The sequence below is a fragment of the Heterodontus francisci genome, chromosome 23 (genome assembly GCF_036365525.1).
Source record: "Heterodontus francisci isolate sHetFra1 chromosome 23, sHetFra1.hap1, whole genome shotgun sequence".
NCBI lineage: Eukaryota > Metazoa > Chordata > Chondrichthyes > Heterodontiformes > Heterodontidae > Heterodontus > Heterodontus francisci.
Genome location: NC_090393.1, coordinates 17643346 through 17658093, shown reverse-complemented (window position 1 = coordinate 17658093; position 14748 = coordinate 17643346). Strand labels below are relative to the sequence as shown.

The window sequence follows — 14748 nt, the reverse complement described above, 5'->3', positions numbered from 1 at the left end:
AAAATTGACTAAAATTAATACGAAATGATGTCGTTCTAAAGGACTACAACAATGCTGTTTTCCTTATTTGTAATAATAGCAGATTTTGGTGAGTCAGAGGAGACACTGGGGCAGGTTTTCACCTTCACAGCTTGAACAGTAATCTGGTGGAGCAAATTGCCTGCCCACTGATCCTCATTATGCTGATTTTCACAATGTTGGCAGTCCACTCCACTAGATTACTGCTCAAGCAATGGACCAGCGTACCACACAGTTCTGTAACATTAGAAGTGTTTATGTATTCTAGGGGGTCATTGGTTTACAATGACTAAATAAGTCAAATTCTATTTTTAGTAAATGTTATGGGCTTTTTGTACTGGTACTTAAAAGATTGAATTCCATGACTATGTAAGTGAATGACCTTCATTTTATATGCTAGTTAATCGCCCGTGTTATTGGACATGAGGAATAAAAAGCAAGGGAAATATTCAGGTCAAGCAACACAATTGAAGGCAGAGGGGCAGAGTAGGGGATGAGGTGGGGCTGGGGAGGATAATGAGAGCAAGAGAGAGGAAAGCAAAATATTGTAACTCGAATGTGTGTTTCTGGTGCATTTTTATACATTAAAATTATTTGCAAAGTTTGGAAAAGCAATTTTCACAAATGTCAACATTTGAAGTATTACAGACTGGACGTATGTGCATCTAAAAAGATTTTAAAATATTAGAGAGTGGTATGTAACTTTATGGGATAAGAACTGAATTCAGCTTAAACTTTAAAGGGCATGTTTCACTTTTAACAAAGACAGGGCAGAAGAATGCTTGTCAAAGACCCATTAATTTTTTTAGTGAATACAATTCTTTGAAAAAGAAGTGAAAGGAGGTTGGAAGATGAGAGACGAGGGGGAAGGAAGAGAATGAGAGAAAGCAGGAAGCAGCGGGAAGGAGGGGGAAGAAAGCATGAAGCAGAGGGATGGAGGGGAGAAAAGCACAAGAGGGGAAAACAGAAGAGACAGCACATGAGATAGGGGAAGGATTGAGCAAAAGGGGTGAACAGAGAGGGAGGGAGGAAGGAAAGAAAGGAGGGAGGAGAGGGGAGACAGTGGGGAGAGGTAGAAAAGGAGAAGAGGGAGAGGTTGCTTGAGAGAGAGAGAGAGGGGTAAGTGAAAGCATGCATGGGGAGAGAAAGGGACTAAGAGGGATATGAACCTGACATTAGAGGGGTAAGTAGGGAAAGGGAGAGGTTTGGTAGTGAGAAATGGCGTTAAGGAGAAAATGGGGGTGGGGAAGTGAGAGTGGGAGGCAGGTTGTCAGAAGGGAGGAGAAAGAAGGGGAGAAAGGGGCGGCACAGTGGCGCAGTGGTTAGCACCGCAGCCTCACAGCTCATGACCCGCGTTCAATTCTGGGTACTGCCTGTGTGGAGTTTGCAAGTTCTCCGTGTCTGCGTGGGTTTCCTCCGGGTGCTCCGGTTTCCTCCCACAGCCAAAAGACTTGCAGGTTGATAGGTAAATTGGCCATTATAAATTGCCCCTAGTATAGGTAGGTGGTAAGGGGAATATAGGGACAGGTGAGGATGTGGTAGGAATATGGGATTAGTGTAGGATTAGTATAAATGGGTGGTTAATGGTCGGCACAGACTCTGTGGGCCGAAGGGCCTGTTTCAGTGCTGTATCTCTAAATCTAAAATCTAAAGGAGAGGATGGTAAAGGTGAGCTGGTTAGGGAGAAGATAATTGGAGAATGGGAAAAGGTAAATGGATATGTGATGGGGGGAGGAAGAGGAGAGGGGCCCAGGAGGTTGTTTGAAGATTAGTGCTGTAAGGTGGGCAACAGTTTGCCATTGGGGGGAGGGGGGAGGGTCATTAACTTGATGCTCTGAGCCTGCAACTGCATGTTTTCTTACTATAACCTCTCACTAAACTATACATGAACTATTAATTTAGCAATTAACATTACATGACATTTAACATTGAAAACCACAATTGCAGTACCATACAGACGTAACTGATAATGCAGGTAAACGCTTTAGTAATACAGTCTCCATGGGAAAATGTACGTCATTTGGGCTTCCAATGGGCTTTCCAAAGGAATGCGACAATATTAGTATTTTTTTAAACAAAATCAGAATATATAGATTCCAAACTTTTTAAGCCTCAGGTGAAAAGAGAAGATACATTTCCCCACAGCACAAAATAGATTCCTGTCCTAAAGTAGTCAAATGCTAATTCTTTGATAAAAGATCCAGATGAAAATATGGTTCTTGAGGTAGATGATCAAGTTCTCTATTGATCCCAGTCCCATGACAAAGGAACGGCTGTGAAATACACGGGCCTTGGTTCAACAATGAGAACTGAATCCTCAAGATTTTCCTTCATTGCTTGAGGACAGAGATAGCTTTCATTTAATTTTCATCCTCTTTGAAATGTTGCATCTTCCTCAGGGATTACATTTTGAATTCAGGTCAGTATAAATGACCCAATAGAAAGGCTGGGCTTAGTTATGTCAAGTAGTCTCATGTGAGTGCAAACTTCATGTTCTTAAAATATTTATCTGATGGAACTAAAATAAAGTAGACTTATTATTTAGTAAGAGTGTACTGGAAACAAAATACTCAAAGGAAGTAATTTGCACAGTTCAGTGAAGTTATCACAAGTCACTAATTCACTTGTTAAAACCCCTTGTGCTAGAACACAAATTCCTCTTCAGGATAGTGCCTGGGATACTGAAAATGATAACTCTTTAAAAATCTATTACTTTACACAAAACTGTTAATTTACAGCCAGCGAACTTTGAATATTGACTAAAATATTGGCAAAGCCAATTAAACATGCAAAATAAACAAGCAGCTGATCCTACTGGGATCAGACTGTTGTGCCATAGTTTTCAGCACTTTTTCCAGCTGGTGCTGATTGAATCCTGTTTATAACTTGTGTTGATTTCAGTTGCAACATCATTTACATGACCAGCAGAAGTAATTGCAACGGTTTATGGAGAACAAGCACCACCAGATAGGATTAGTTGCTCGATCCACTAAGGCCATTTTGTGATTAACTGCTAAAAATTCCCTTCTGTTTATGTTTTCCTGTATCAGAGATTGGAGAAAGGGGGGGTGGGAGGGGGGGGGGGGGGGGGAAAAGAGAGTAGCAGCTATTTAAATTAAAACATGAAATTAGATTTTTGTGGACTCTTAGGCATCTAGGTTCACTACATTTTCAAATGTTTTGATCAGTCATTAGTCTCCCATTCATCACTACATCCCAATGATCTACTGAGCCTGTGATAAAGGGCCAACTTATCAACTCCATCATTTTTTATAAACACATTTACCTATCATTGTTCATTGGGTGAATCCGTTTTTCCAATATTATGAGGTTTTTTTCCCTTCTCAACCGTCAGCAGGATCAGTTTCTTATGCTCTCTCTTGCATCCCCTATTCTCTGGCCAGTTATCAAAAAATACAACATTACTCCAGCATGGTTTCATCTTTAGAAAGAATGGAGAAGTACTGCTGTATAGAACCATAATCTCTTGGCGTTATAAAGCAAGAGATTTATACACCCGTGGGCATTTTACAATCATTGTACACAGATGTTTGTATAGAATTCATGGATGTGATCTGTGATAGATGGGAGTTGATTGTTTTTTTAAACCACAGATGCACGAGTCACCCAAGATGCAGTGAACATGAACAAGGGGCCTCATCCCATTCCAAGGGGAACAGATTTCGCAATAGATAGATCAAAAGAATAATGCTGTTTGAGATAGGTTCTCCTATCCATACTCATGATAAAAATTATGTTATGCTTTCTTGCATATGCTATTCTCTGGCCAGTTATCCAATATTGCAACATTCTTCCTGCATAGTTTATCTTTGAGCAATAAATGAGAAGTTATGGTGGTATGAATTGCAGAGATTGACAACCACTGCAACCGCCCCCCGCACCCCAACCCACGACCAAATTGAAGAGGGAAGCAGGAGGAAAAGAGGAACTCTTGGCTGCGATATCATTAAGTGCCAATCTGTACTTCAACGATTGCCCACTTCATGACAGATCAGCATGAAGCCAACTGTGGAAATAATATTCCTGCATCTGCAAGAGCTGTTTGGTGAGCTGATCTCCAAATGTTTCCAAGGACCATATCACCAGTCAATCCCTTCAACAGTTTTTTTTTCTTATTTTGACAACTTGTCAAATTACCAGCTCCTTTTGAATTGAATTGAACACTGATTTCAAGGAGATGCTGACAGTTGTACTTGGCCACTATGGCATCACACGTAAGTAATTGGTCCACATGTTGAAGCCAGCTGTACTTTAATACCGTTTTAATTCCAAAACAGAAAGTGAAATAGGGTAACCTATATGATGCAGGAAATGAATCCTGTGGTTTTAACTGATGTCTGAATTTTTTTTCCCCAGTGAAGTTGCCATAGCAAGTATAACTAAAGAAAAAATATATAAATGACCTTTCATACACAGTAATTAGGGAGTTTCTTTTTAAAACTTAAAGATTGTGCATCTCTCCTTTCCTGATTCAGAATGCCCAAAGACAATGTGGCAGAGAGAGCCCAACACATACTACCAAAAATTGTAGTCAGGTTTGAACTCTCATTATGCCCATCCTATTAGGTGATCTGAAGCTCAAGATAGGCATGTCTCTGAATGGTATTCAGATTGGATCAAAAGTATTTGAAGATAGGAACTGGTTGTTGCCTTTGTCAGGTTGTGGTGATATGCAGAACCCAGATAGTGAAAAACATGATTATGATTTTGTCCCAATACACAGCAAAGTATAGATTTAAGACAGATTTTCCTTAAAATGTGTGAAATCTGCTCATCAGTAATGCCAACTTGACTCGATTATTACCATAATGGATTTCAGAGTTAGAGGATTGTGGATTCCAGCCTCAGCCCAGCAGTTGAGCATAAGGCTGACATACCTGTGCAATACTAAGGTGATGCACTGTCCTTCATTGAGATGTTTTAAAACTGAGGACGCAACTGTCTTTGAAAATGCTACAAAATTTTTACTGTCCAGCTCTAAAGGCAGGGAGTTCTCCTAGAGTCCTGATCAACATTTACCCTCAATCAACAAAAACAGATTAACTGGTCATTTATCCTGCTACTGTTTTGGGGATTTTGCTGCCTGTATAATAATCACTCCATTTCAAAAATAATTAATTGTGATGTACTCTTGAGATGTTTGAGAGATTTGTTGTTTTCTTTTAGCACGAACCTGAAACAAACAAAAAAGTTAACATTTAATTAACCTGCAGGAAATCTACTGCAGATATGGGATTTAATGAAAAAGCCCATTTATTTCCAACATAGACTTGTACGCTACATTTTAACAGAGGTTTTAAAAAGTGCAATATGCATACAACTACCCACAGGACTCTCAGTAAAAATGTTACTTCCTTTTTAAACAACAAAATTGAAACTATTTTGAAAAGAAAGTTGGAACATACAGCAAATACTTTTGTACATAAATTTTGAACAGCAATGTTAGAGACATATTTTACAACATTACACATTTGACTCTAGACACTGCATCTGTACAATTGTGCTTTCTTTCAACAGCTTTCAACACATACAGTATTCTCAAAATTAAAGGCACTGAAGGATATCTGAACAAACTAAATATTTTAAGCAGCATTTTCATTAACAAAAAATCACAGCACAGCTTCTACTGCAGGCCTTCAAAGATTTCTCTCATAATAACTCACTCGATACAATGTACCAAATTATCAATTAACAATGAAACTCTCAAGGTCAAGTTTTGCAGGCGTAAGATGGCTAACTGTATTACATAGGTGGTCTAGAATGTCACAATTAAAGTAGTCACATGGCAATAAAAATGATGAATGACAGTCAGAATTGCATTCAGAGAGTTTCACACATTCTAAATGTCTCAGTTTTAACCAGAAGTGTGAATTAGCAGTTACTTTCAGCTTTTTGTTCCCCAAAAAGATGTCTTCCTTGGATGAGAAAAGTTCCAGAAAGAAAACAAACAAACTAGGAATTCAAGTCCCAGACAAACAGACATTGGGCAGTTTAGGATAGAGTATGCACTCAAGTGGGTTGAGGAGCAGGAGGAAGTTGGCTATTTCCACTGTTTTGGTTAGATGCAGGGACAATGCCACCTCTACAAAGGCAAAATAAAAAAGGAAATGATTTGGAATTCTAGGTTTGAGTACACTAGCTTTACAATGAGATTCTCTCATTAGAAATACGTAAACAATTTATATTTTTATTAGCACTATTAAGTTAATAAGAAATATTGTTAACAGTCACTCCTCTATTAACAAAAAAGTAGCTCAAATGTTAAATTATGTCAAGTACAGATTCTGGTTAGCATCAGAGGGAAAAAGCTTTGAATGCCTCCTTGACTTGAATTTGTTGTAGGGGCTGGCTTACAAACAGTAGTAGCCTTAACAGGCTGACATTGCCCACACCAGTACCACAAATAGCCATATTCCGTGTGCTGCTGTAGTACACCAATAGTTCATTTATACTGGTCTGATTATTACAGGTTTTTTCCAAAATGTTGGATTGGGGGTCGGTAAATGTTGACAGTTGGATCTGAAGAATAGCTGTTAGCTTCCTTGAACACAATTTTATTTTATCCCTGCACTCTGATGAGATTTGGAGCCATCAAGAATCTTTTACATTTCTAGAACATAAAGTACTTCAATAAAATAGAGAATTCCTCTCCCCTTAATGGTTGGTTTAGCGGGATATTAAAGAGCAAAAACATAAGTATTTTCTGAACTTACCCTCCAAGATAATTCTCATCCAGTAGAGTTAAACACATCTGTTCATCTATAATTTTAAAACGCTTTCATATACCCACACTTCTAGCCTGTAATATCGCAGATGGTGACATTTGTGCAAATTTGTAACAGATATTTTTTTTAAAAAGGAAGAAACATTTGTAATGTATAGAAAATGCTCCTGAATCACAAAATGCCAAGGCTATAATATGTGCAAGTTCCTAATTCACCCTTCCATAAACAAAGCATGGGTTCTGATCTTAAACCTGAATAGCAATTACCTTTGAATAAGTTTACCCAGCCTCTACTTAACAATTTAATCTTGGTAGCCTTAAAGGGACACATGCACCTACACTTCAGTGGACATCGTGCAATGTTCCTGTCCATGTAAAACAGCATATCCCTTGACACGCTGTGAGCAGTGTCACATGTTTGTGAGTATATACAAAACAATTGAGATCATCTACCACACTTCAAAGTTTCAAAAATATATAAAATGAGCAAGAAACATAGTAATTGCAGCATTTTGGGGATAGCAATAAGGACTGAGAGTCCTGGATGATTTTCTCATCCTTCTTGGCCATAAGGCCAACTGTAGCATCGCCAAATACTGCCCTTGCTGAGATCAGCTAATTTACTGCAGACTGGGTATTGAAGCTCGAACCTTACAGTCTGTTATATTTAGTACCAGACCATTTGTCGTGCATTTGTGTACTTGGCTATTATAGCCAGCTGCTCAAATCTAATGGAATATTTCTGAAGTCTAAATACAGATACGGTGGCCTTTATTACCAACATTCTCAGGCTTTTATGTCTAAATATGCTCATTTTAAGCAGCAAGGGTTTCCATCTTCAGATGACAAGTTTTGGAATCATCTGTCTCCAAAAGTCTTGATTTGAGTTTTTTTTTTAAAAAGTGAACTTCGGCAGAACTGAGAATCCGGCCACTCAGAGCAAATTTTTAGCCAATCTTCCTACAAAGCACAAACCCATTTGCATCACAAGATCAGAGAGACAAACCTACAGAAATAGACCTGATGTTCTAAAATTGAGACTTTACATGTTAATTCAATAAACTGTCATACCTATACAGTTATTTAGGCAATTACAGATTTATGTTAAAACTTCTGGTCTTAGTCTGTTTGGTTGAGCCCAGTTCTGGGAGTCTATTATTGTGCTTCAATCCAATCTTAAACTTTTCTATTTTTTCATGTCCGATGTTTCAGTATTTTTAAGCCGTACAATACTTGAAATTATAAATCAGCATCCCCCCCCGCCCCCATCGATATCAGAATCGACAAGATGATGCAAGTGCATTAAGACATTGTCATGGCATATTTAATGGAGTTCTGACGTCTTTCTCAGAAATTTGAAAATACGCAAATCAGGTATGGCTGAACACCAAATGAAACCAAAGTGCCTTTGCCAATAGATGGATGCAGATAATTGCTATTTGCAGCAGAAAAATGTTGAAAAAATTAAGAAAGCATAAAGATGCCAACTTGTGTTAATATGTATGACATTCCATGCTGGTTTACTAGAATAATTTAACCATGATTAAGAATTTTTTTTAAACAAAAATACCTGATGCAATCTCATTCGACATTATCACAATGAATTACATCTTGCCTGCCACACAGTGGCCATATAATACTGCTGAAACACTGCAGCGAAATGAAATGAAAGTACTCCTACACAATTATGAGATTAGGTACTGCTCTATATGCAGCAATTAAACAAATTCATTCTTTTCAAAAATACGTAAGCAAGATGCTTTCTCCCCACAGAAACTAAACATAATTTTCATAATTTTGAGAAAGGAAGAAAAATATGCAAGAAGTCTCTTCAGGTGGGTTTTGAGGCATGATCATGTTTAGCTCAAATTGTTTGTCTCCCTTTTAAGAAGTGGACCAGAATGTACAACTACACCTGGGATGTTTTCTTTTTGCAATCCTTTCCCCCTTTGTTCCTATATCTCTGTTTAATGCATTGAATCATGCTGGGGTACACTCCATGGGCGCCGGTCACCTGCTAGTACCAGGCTCAAGTGATTATTTTTCATGTGTTAGCCCAAGACATTAAATCACAGCAATCTTTAACTGTAAGGGGCATCATAACCAAACCAGATTGTATCTTCAGCTGAAACCAGTCACTAGATAGCGGTCAGGAGCAGGAAACCTGGCTGATGTTCTGCTCCTTAGTGATTGGACACTGATTGCAGCATCCTTTCAGATATCCTGGTTCAGACCTGCTAACTCAGTAGAGACCAAGAGGCAAATTTGAGACCTCTTGTTCTGGAGCCGAGGTTTATTCTGCTTTCATCAATTGGGGCATCAGGAAACTTTGCCTCAGAAATTTCAAACTGCAGCAGGTTAATAATGATACATTGTTTTAAATAAAGTCTCTGTTCTCCAAGTAATTCAATGGGCTAAGAATAAAGACTTAACAGCAAGGCTACTGATTTCCAATTTTCCTGGTAAGAAAATGACAATCTCAGAAACCAATTCCTCAAAATCTTAGTAATAATCCTGAAAGCTTGTCACATGTAGAAACAGCAAAACTTGAGAAACTAATCACTGTAAAATGAGGATCATGCTTACATGTTAGCTGACTATCCAAATGGACTCAGTTTAGAGCAAGAACAATTCCTCAAACAGATATAGAGGAAATTCACAGAATAATTCCCCAATACATAATATAACCCATTATTTGTAGGAGGAAACAGAAGTTATGGCAACTCAGTTGGGATAAAGAGGAATCACAAAGGGGTCTGAGCAGAGGAATAACAGGTGAGAAATAGTCACAATATTTATATGCATAATGCAATATATCAAGAAATTACAAAGAAAAAGAACATAGAACCTAGTATGAAATGAGAAATTTGAAAAGACAGCTACCACTTCAGAAATATTTCAACGGCGTAAATAAATGGAGAGGCACAATATCACCAGAAGAGAATCAATGAAAGAGTAGAAAAGCATGAAGTCTGGCGTGTACTTATTCTATGCTGGTCATTTTCTTTTTTGACAATATTCTCAATAGCATACTCACAGCAAAACCATTTTACACAGAACTACATTTCCACTACTGCAGCTTAAGGCAAGTATGGGGAAGAAATTATTTACAGCACTAGGTCCATAAAGGGACCATATCTCAATTTGTCTTCATTTGGACAGAGCGATTCATTGCCAAGCTTATAGCACGAGCTCCATTTTGGCTGCTAAATCAATAGAAATTGCAGAAAAAAGCATAAAGGTAATTTATTCTCCCCCAATCCAAAAAGGGCGTTGTGAAAAAGGTGCAAATTGTGCAGGATTTGGAGACAAAGTCACGTAAGTCAATTGCAACCAAGTGATTTTCTATTCCATTTTTTCTGTTGGGTTTGGGTTTGGAGAATGTAACAAACAGTTTTCAGGGCTTAGGCCTGAAGGAACATTCATGACAATCCTCTCAAAATTTAATAGGCCTCCGAATCTGTACTTTGAATCTTCTTTTTAAAAATAATATTGTGGACTGTTTGAGGTTACAAAGTGTGATATTTCATTTCAAAAATTAAAATGCAACTTGTGAAATTCTTGATTCAGTCTAAAGAAGCAAACTAATCAGCACTGAACTGTATTTGCCAACACAAGTTCGTTCTTGAATAATTTTCTGAGCTGTTACAAGATTGCACAACATAGGCTGGAACTTTAAATATTTTTGGTTTAAGGTTCTTTTTTATGTTTAAAGGGAAATTGGAATGCATTCTCCTTGCCAAGAAATCACATGGTATTATAGAATGGATTGCGAGTTCTATTTTTTTCACATGCCTTTCTGGGTTTCCAGATAGGATGCGTTCGTACATGCTGTTCCCGAGAAGCCAAGTGGTATAGTTCGTTATCACTCTGGGTATGGAACTGGCTTAGTCCAAATGAAGGAATGGAGATAAAGTCTATACACTGCCGTGTAACCTCTGGATCAGCAGCACTGTATTTGGTAGGAAAAAACATCCAACAAGGATGTTCAACTTGATCTGGGCACTGAATGTCAAGCAATTTCAGGGTTTTATGTTCCAATACAGAACTGGAAGTCTCAACTGATTTATTTAATGGCTTTATAAAGGAAACCAGTTCTGTTTGCCTATCTATTTCCTCACAAAGACTGCTTTTCCACTGCATTTTTTCAACATCGGGCAACAACAAACTCTCAGCTAGTTTGACGGGACTTGACCTGATGAAAGTTTCAGCTTCTTTCTCCCTGGATGACAGATCCTCACTGGATAAGTTTAAGCTTCCAAGTTTGGCAAGGGAATGAGATCGCTTCATTTCTGAACAAACGGTCAGTCCCGCCTGACGCATCCTGGCTTCAATTTCCCGTGTCCGCAGCTCAACCAAACCAGGTTGTCCTTGAATACTGTGAAGGCTATCACTACTGGAGCTACGAGTCAAGCTTGAAGTTAAAGGAGATGGTATCAGCGTTGCACAGATTTTCTGCAAGTGATCCTTAGTGAGAAATCCTGACCCACTCCTATAACTTATATATGGTGTAGATGTTTTCTGGCATATGCCATCCATAAAATTCAATTCATCACAGCTAGCCTCAGGCAATGTATTGTTCTCCACATCTTTGTAAGCTTGTGCTAGATCCTGAATGTCTACCACAGGTTCATGCATAATCAAATCAAGGGAGTCATTCTCTGCAAACGCAGCTTTCCTATTTTCAAAATTTTGTCTCTGCACTTGTTTGTTTGGAGATCTCAGAAAGGTTAGTCTTTCCAACTCTTTGGTATGCTTTCTTACCAACCCAGCCTCCTGAAGATGAAGGATAGATTCTTGATGCTGCATTAAGTAGCTTTGAATTTTTGATCTTTCCATCTCCTGGTTAGACATTAGTTGGTTCAAGTCTTTCATTGACTTAGTACTCATTTTTTCATTGCTGTAACTTGGAGATACCACTTGATTATCTTCAATTGATTGTCTACTAGATGGCTCAGAAAGCATAAATTTGGAGTGTTCCATTATTTCTGCATTATTCTGTTCATTTCCTAAAGCTACGACATTACTATTTAACTGATTTAATTTGTGTACTGCTTGTTCTGGCTGATGTTTTTTGGATTCTGGGAGCTGCAGCACCTGCTTGCCAGCCTTAGAGCCTGGATAAATAAACCCAGTTTTTGAATCTGTTAAACAAGATTTTAGATAGTCATGGTTGCTCATACATGGACTTATTACTAGTAATTGTTTAGAGTCCTGGTGTCTACTAGACAATGAAGTCATCGTAGCCAGTACCAAACTTTCAGTATGGAAGTCATTGGCCATATTTCTGCAGTTGTGATAATCCTCTACAGTTTCTTGCTGCTGTCTTTGCTCTTCACAGTTTGTTCCTAAACCTATACCTGCTTTTACAGTTTCAGGCAAAAGGATTGCATCAGTTGTGTAAAAGGCATCCGACCTATTAATAGGCTTTTCTGTCACTTCATATAGTTCTGGCTCATTGGGAATCCCATAGAATGCTTCTGTCATTGGTACATCTGAAGCTACATTTGATAAATATCCCAAAATATTGGTCTTGGATGCTTGTATGTCTTGAGTGCTGGTACCAAATATCTGTGCCTGATACAAGATTTTGGAATGGTCTGTAAATTGCTCACACATAACATTACTTACAGAGTCCGAGCAGTCCATAGTAAATTTCTCAATAGGTTTCACGCTGTGTGTTTCAGTAGTAGTAACATCCTGGAATAAATTTGAAACATTGCATTGTTTAAAATAACAGAATTATTACAGTGCAGAAGGAGGCCATTCAGCCCATCGTGTCTGCACCAGCTCTGTGGAAGAGCAATTTACTTAATTCCATGCCCGCCTTCTCCCCGTAACCCTGCACATTCTGCCTTCTCATAACAGTCTAACTCCCTTTTGAATGCTTCAATTGAGCCTTCACTACACTCAGGGCAGTGCATTCCAGACTTTAACCACTCGCTGCATGAAAAGGTTTTTCCTCACGTCACTTTTACTTCTCTTACCAAATACTTGAAATCTGTGCCCTCTCATTCTCAATCCTTTCACGAGTGGGAACAGTTTCTATCTATTCTGTCCAGACCCCTCATGATTTTGAATACCTCTATTAAATCACCTCTCAGCTTTCTCTTCTCCAAGAGAAACAGTCCTAACTTCTCCAATCTAACTTCATAATTGAAGTTCCTCATCTCTGGAACCATTCTCGTAAATCGTTTCTGTACTCTCTACAATGCCCTCACCTGAAAAATGAAAGCTGCAGGTGAAAAATAGTGATGTTTAATTAAACACTAGTTATACAAATAAATGAAAAACAGGGAACAAAATCATGGTGAAGTAGTTTCAATCTAAAATGCTTCTGTAATAAGTTTTTTAAAAAATGCGACTTTCTTGAGATATAATCTCCCACGTCATGTATCCCAGCTAGGAGGATATATGCAGGGCTCACTAGTCCTTTCTGGTATAATAAAAGCAAAATACTGCGGATGCTGGAAATCTGAAATAAAAACAAGAAATGCTGGAAATGGATTTCTGGTCATGGATACAAAATTAAAAAAATTATTTACTATCTGTATCAATGACTTGGATGAAGGGACAGAATGTATTGTAGCCAAATTTGCTGACGATAGATGGGTGGGAAAGCAAATTGTGAGGAGGACACAGAGGGTCTACAAAGCGATAGAGATAGGTTAAGTGAATTAGCAAAAAATTGGCAGATGGAGTATAATGTGGGAAAATGTGAGGTTATTCACTTTGGTAGGAAGAACAGAAAAGCAGAACATTATTTAAATGGAGAGAGACTACAGAATGCAGCAGCACAGAAGGACTGGGTGTCCTCGTACATTAAGGCCTCCTTTTTTGCCATATGACTCAAAGTAATGCTGATACAGCAAGTAATTAGGATGGCAAATGAAATGTTGGCCTTCATTGAAAGGGGGATTGAGTATAAAAGTAGGGAAGCCTTGCTACAACTGCACAGGGCATTGGTAGAATCACACCTGGAGTACGGTGTACAGTTTTGGTCTCCTTACTTAAGGAGGGATAGACTTACATTGGAGGCAATTCAGACAAGGTTCACTAGACTGATTCCTGGGATGAAGGAGGTTGTCTTATGAGGAAAGGTTGAGCAGGTTGGGCCGATACTCACTGGAGTTTAGAAGAATGAGAAGTGATCTTACTGAAACATACAAGGTTCTGAAGGGGCTGGACAGGGTGGATGCTGAATGTTTCCCCTCGTGGGTTTCAAAATAAGGGGTCTTTCATTTAAGACAGAAATGAGGAACAATTTCTTCTCTCAGAAGGTTTTTTAAAAAATTCATTGATGGGATGTGGACATTGCTGGCTAGACCAGCATTTATTGGCCTATCCCTAATTGCCCTTGAGAAGGTGGTGGTGAGCTGCCTTCTTGAACCGCTACAGTCCGTGTGGGGTAGGTGCACCCACAGTGCTATTAGGAAGGGAGTTCCAGGATCTTGACCCAATGACAATGAAGGAACGGCGATATAGTTCCAAGTCAGGATGGTGTGTGGCTTGGAGGGGAACTTGCAGATGGTGGTGTTCCCATGCATCTGCTGCCCTTGTCCTTCTAGGTGGTAGAGGTCATGGGTTTGGAAGGTGCTGCCGAAGGAGTCTTGGTGCGTTGCTGCAGTGCATCTTGCAGATGGTACACACTGCTGCCACTGTTCACCAGTGGTGGAGGGAGTGAATGTTTTTGGATGGGGTGCCAATCAAGCGGACTGCTTTGTCCTGGATGGTGTTGAGCTTCTTGAGTGTTATTGGAGCTGCGCCTATCCTGGCAAGTGGAAAGTATTCCATCACACTCCTGACTTATGCCTAGTCAATGGTGGGCAGGCTTTGGGGAGTCAGGAGGCGAGTTACTCGCCGCAGGATTCCTAGCCTCTGACCTCATTAATCTTGGGAATTCTCTATCCCAGAGAGCAGTGGAGGCTGGGTCATTGAATATATTCAAGGCAGAGTTGGACAGATTTTTGATCTACAAAGGAGTT

At 39.0% G+C, this 14748-nt stretch overlaps 1 protein-coding gene across 2 annotated transcripts in view; it reads right to left on the bottom strand.

Annotated features, from left to right (window-relative positions):
* Window positions 1-5294: 5294 nt before the first annotated feature.
* LOC137382609 (protein phosphatase Slingshot homolog 1-like) overlaps window positions 5295-14748 on the bottom strand; it is a 145197-nt gene continuing 135743 nt past the window's right edge. For both annotated transcript variants that reach the window (XM_068054779.1, XM_068054780.1), the window contains one exon: window positions 5295-12463. In XM_068054779.1, coding sequence (XP_067910880.1) covers window positions 10511-12463 — 1953 coding nt within the window. In that variant the 3' untranslated portion in view covers window positions 5295-10510. The remainder of the gene's footprint in view (window positions 12464-14748) is intronic.